This window comes from Olea europaea, chromosome 15, assembly GCF_002742605.1.
Source record: "Olea europaea var. sylvestris chromosome 15, O_europaea_v1, whole genome shotgun sequence".
Lineage (NCBI taxonomy): Eukaryota > Viridiplantae > Streptophyta > Magnoliopsida > Lamiales > Oleaceae > Olea > Olea europaea.
This window is the reverse complement of record NC_036251.1, coordinates 6,946,250-6,951,675: the sequence shown is the minus strand read 5'-3', so window position 1 is coordinate 6,951,675 and position 5,426 is coordinate 6,946,250. Positions and strand designations below refer to the sequence as shown.

General features: G+C 32.2%; 1 protein-coding gene across 1 annotated transcript; it reads left to right on the top strand.

Moving 5' to 3' along the window:
• The first annotated feature begins 218 nt into the window (after nt 1–218).
• On the top strand, nt 219–1,314 carry LOC111409989 (transcription factor bHLH149-like). Its single transcript, XM_023040132.1, has 2 exons — nt 219–432; nt 515–1,314. Exon 2 carries the CDS (start codon nt 587–589, stop codon nt 1,184–1,186), a length of 600 nt encoding a protein of 199 aa, XP_022895900.1. The 5' UTR covers nt 219–432; nt 515–586; the 3' UTR covers nt 1,187–1,314.
• Nucleotides 1,315–5,426: the final 4,112 nt, after the last annotated feature.

The following is a 5,426-nucleotide window of genomic DNA, read 5'->3' as shown; positions in this document are numbered from 1 at the left end:
CTTGAATTTGTGCATTGTCCGAATATCCTTCAAGCCTTCGACCATGATAAGGCATCGATCAAGGCAGAACCCGTGCCTTTGCCATTTTCTCGATAAGTGACCTTCACCTAGCTACATGAAAATCATGAAAAAAGAATAGGAAAAAAGGAGGAAATAAATGGTTGAATAATTTAAGAATGCACCCCACCCGCAACCCGCCCGACGCCACCTCCTAACAATTTCATTTACAACACCCTTCCATAATTCCAATTTTAACTCTTCCCATAAAGCCTTCTCCTCCTCCTCTCTTCTCAATCTCTTCCTTTTTCTTCCCCACCCCATTTCACCCCACAGGGGCCTATAGATACATCTATTTATACACACATAAATTATACTTCTTTTATCCATTGAATTGTTCAATCCATTTTACTTCAATCCAGATTCAGCAATAAGGTATCAATAATTTTTCGTGTCTGGGTGGAGAAGATTCGTAAAGCTTTAGCCATTAAGAATCTAACCCAATCTTTATCTGCAGGTAAATCTCCTCGAGCTCGAATTGCACAAAAAATCTCAAAAAAATTTCGGAATTCTTTCGTTTTGATTGATAATGGCATCATCGTCGATTGTGAATCCTGAAGCAAACTCAAATCCATCGCCGAAAAAGAGAAGAAAAATCGGGGTGGAAATTCAGACTCAAATTCATTCTGAGGAGATGAGATGGAAGACAGAGGCGGAGCAACAGATCTACTCATCGAAGCTTGTAAATGCCCTCTGCCACCTTCGCCGCCCTGTTTCCACCACAGCATCCGGCCGCGTTGTTCGCGAGGCTGCAGATCGTGTCCTTGCTAACTCTGCTAAAGGCCGGACTCGGTGGAGCAGGGCAATTCTTACCGGTCGACTCAGCCGGCGACTCTCTCAGGTCAACAGGAAACACAAAAGAGCGGCAAAACCGGTTACTGGAAATTCCCGAATGAAGAAACCCGCCGTTAAGAAAAAATTGCCGCCTTTCCAAAGGAAACTGCAGGTACTAGGACGGTTAGTTCCCGGTTGCCGTAATCTCTCAACGCCGAACCTTCTAGACGAAGTGACTGATTATATCCCAGCTTTAGAAATGCAAGTCAAAGCCATGGCATTTCTCACGGGCCTCCTGAATGGCGGCGGCGGGACGTTGGCCGATTCTTCTGATCGGCTCGGCCCGGACCAGTAATTTACTGCTTAGTATATTTGGAGGTGGTTAATTTAATTTAATTTTTTTCCCCTTTCTTTTCTTAATTATTAAAAAAAATTATGTCAATAATTTGAGAAATTATTACATTTCCGTTTTTCCATTGTGCACGTCTGCCAGCCTAGCTTATATCTTTTACTATTTTATATTTTCCTTTTATTATTTTTATTGCTTTTCTAAAATTATTTTTATATTTATTCTTTCTTTTGTTCTTAATTGGTTTCCATTGTTAATTTAACATTAATGGGTTTATTAGTTTGGCTTTTGATTAAATCATAAATGTTGTTGGATTATTTTTCATTGTTTATTGTGATTTGTGGACATTATTAGAGTCGACTTCAAACACACGATAATATCTGAAATGAAANAAAGTAGGCAAATTCCGACAAAAGAACAGGCTAATTGAGGCAGCAGCCGCCTGCCATGTGCTACATTTTAAGAAGGACCCACCCCACCACATATGCACATGTGATATGGTAGTAACAATTCAAACTTTTTTCTCTTTTAATAAATGAATTTGACTTTAGCTTTTCAATGTGATTCATTGGTTTTATAAATTAAGCCTCCACTCGACTGCCATACTTTCAAAACCTTTTTCTTTACATACCCATTTTCAATTCCTTATTCATTCAATAAAATATATTACATGTAAATTTAAAATTTTCTTCTACTTTTCAATCACATATTTTCTTAAAAATCACTATTCAAATTTATTTTTTCAAAAGTATAGTTGTCTAATAGGGCTAAGCTTTATGGTGTAGAATAATTGTAGCGCTAATAAATTAGATGGTCCAAAATATGCACCCTCATTCTCAAGAAAAATTCGAGGAGTTAATAGTATTGAGATTTGAGGTTTTATCTTAAAGATATTTAATCTTACTAAGATGAATAATACAAATTATTATATGTACTTTATTTATTTTGTCTATAATTGATGTAGGATATAACCTTCCCTTAAAATGATAACTCGCTTGAGCACATTAGTCTTATAAGAATTCGAATCTTCGTTTGGGATTTAGACGGGACCATATTGTTTGTTTGAGTTTAATCAATTCTAATTCGATTTTAAAATTTAGAGTTCCATCTTTTAAAATATTAACCTTGTTAACATGAGTAGCAGAAGTTATAAATGTTGTTTACTTGTTTCATTTTTAATCAATGTGAAATATTACCATTATTACATAATGAATTTAAATGTTTAAAATGTCCCTTTATTAAGAGTAGTAGTTCAAGCTCTTATACATTATATATCTATTTTATCTTTAATCAACCTATAAAATAAGCTTAACAAAACAATAGTGCAACCATTGATGAATTGTGAAATAATTTAGGTCTCCCAACACTTAGTTTAGCCTTTTTTTCCTCCAAATATTCTAAGATTGAAAATAAGAAAATGGAAAAACTATTATTAAAGTGAGAAAAAGAGGAGAGAATATGAGGCAATAGACTTTTTATGTATTATAATGAGAATCAAATCTCTATATTTATAAGAAAGGATTAGGGATACAATAGTAATAATTTTTAGAGTTGTAATGGTACAATTGTCATTCACTAATAAACATATCATTTACAATACTTTCCCTTAAATAACACATTACGATATATATGTCTCATTAAAAACCTTGTTTGATAAAAACTCAATAAGGAAAAAAATCAAATATTATTTTGGAGTATTAAAGATAAATGTTATCTCATTAAAATCTTACTAGGAAAATTCAGTGGAATAATACCTAAGCGAAGGAAAAAGAATACAACTACTTCCCCTGATGTTGATCACTAAAAATCTTTGAGTCGACGCATTCCAATTCTGCAAACCAATTTCTTGAATGTAGATGTTGACAGTACTTTTGTAAATAAATCAGTCACATTGTCATTTGAGTGAATTTATTTAACATCGATGTTGCCATTATTCTGAAACTTATGTGTATGAGAGAATTTTAGATAAATGTGTTTCATCTTGTCACATTTGATATAGTCACCTTTGAGTTATGCAATACAAGCAGCATTGACTTCATACAAATTTTTTGGACTATATTTTGTTAAAGTTAACCGACATGATGCTTGAATATGATAGGTTATGTTCCTCAACCATATACATTCTCATCCTCCTTCATGGATTGCAATAAGTTGAAAATGATTTAAGAATGTTGCTGTCAATAATTGCTTTATAGATCTCTATGATAGAGCATGTTTCCACATGTAAACATATATCCTATTTGTAATTTAGCTTTATGTGAATCAAGGAGATAACCTACATCTGCATATCCTACTAAAGCAGATATTGACTTTTGAAAGTAAAATAATATCAAATCAATAGTATCTTTCAAATAATGAAAAATGTGTTTAACGCCATTCTCTTGTCTTTAAGTTATAGTAGAGTTATATTTAACAAGGAGATTTACAGAAAAACTATGTCAGATCGAGAGCAGTTTACAAGATAAGTTAATGCTCCAATTACACTAAGATATAACATTTCAGAATCAAGAATATTTTCTCCATCCTCAAATAGACGAAATGGATCTTTTTCACTTCAAGTGATCGAATAATCACAAGCGCTATCAATGAATGATTCATATAAAAGTGTTTCGAGACTTTTTCTGTATATGTAGATTGATGAACAAATAATCTTTTTGGAAAATGTTCAATCTGCAACCCAAGATAGAATTTGATTTTTTTTTTCCAAATCTTTCATCTCAAATTTATTTTTCAAATAATCTATAGTTTTGTTAAACTCTTTAGAAGCTTCAATTAAATTTAAATCATCAACATAAATTATCACAATTGTAAATTCAATATTTATTTTTGAATGAAAACACATGGGCAGACATATCATTTTTATAACCCTCTTTCAACAAATATGCTAAGCCGACATACTTCATGCTTTTTGACTGTTTCAATTCATATAATGATTTTTGTAATTTAATTGAGAGCATGGCTTTCGGGCATGCAACGTTTGCCCCTGACACTTTAGGTCCTTCAGGGACTTTCATATTATCATATATATGTCACTATCAAATGAACCATGCAAATCGATAGTTACTATATCCACAAGGCCCATATCGAGCTTTTGTAATACAGTCAAACTAATTAAAAATCTAAAATTGATTGTGTCCATTATAGGAGAATATGTTTCCTCATAAACAATTCCCGATCTTTGTGAGAAGCCATGGTTTTCGGGCATACATCTTCTGCTCCGAATACTTTAGGTCATTCAAGGACTTTCATATTATCATATATATGCCAATATCAAATGAATCATACAAATAAACGATTACTATATCCACAAGGCCCGCATCAAGCCTTTGTAACACAGTCAAACTAATTAAAAATCTAAAAGTGATTGTGTTCATCACGGGAGAATATATTTCCTCATAATCAATTCTCGATCTTTGTGAGAAACATTGAGCTATAAGTTGGGTTTTGTATCTTGTAATTTCATTATTTTCATTTTTCTTTTGTACAAAAATTTATTTATTTTCATTTTTCTTTAGTACAAAAATTTATTTGTATACAACATGGACTACATTTTCAGGTGTTCGAATTATAGGTCCAAACACTTTTTGTTTCTCTAAGGTCCGCCTGTATGGCTTCTTTCTATTTTAGCCAATTATTTCTATGTTGATAGTCTTTAACAAACTGTAGTTTAGGATCTTCATTTTGCATAATATCAAGAGTCGCGTTAAAGGTGAAAATATTATCCATAACAATATTCGTTCACATAATTTAAGAGATAACATATAATTTATTGAAATCTCATTATTTTTGAACTCTTGTGATTGTTCAAGAACCTTATTTTCAATATTTGATTGATCAATCTTTTCTAGTGTTATTTTTTCTGAAGTTGTTGATTTCTTTTTCTCCTGTACCTTTCTTTGTCGAAATACAGAGTCCTTTGAACCAATTAGTCGACCATGCTTCCGGCTTATTTGAGATTTGTTTGCTACACCAGATTGTCTTTCAAGGACATTAATTTTTGCTGGGATTTGTCACCTTTTTCGTATTAACAAATACATGAGGTAATTGATTGCAGCCATTTGTAAATAAACGATTTTTTCAATCTCTTGTTCACATTGATTGTTGTAGGGATCAAAGTGAGATAGAGTCTTTTCATTCCAATAAATTTTATCTTATTTTTCAAGATGTAATTTTTCTCCATCAAAGTTGGAAAAGTCATTTCATCAAATGACAATCTGTAAAACGTGCAGTAAATAAATCACACCTT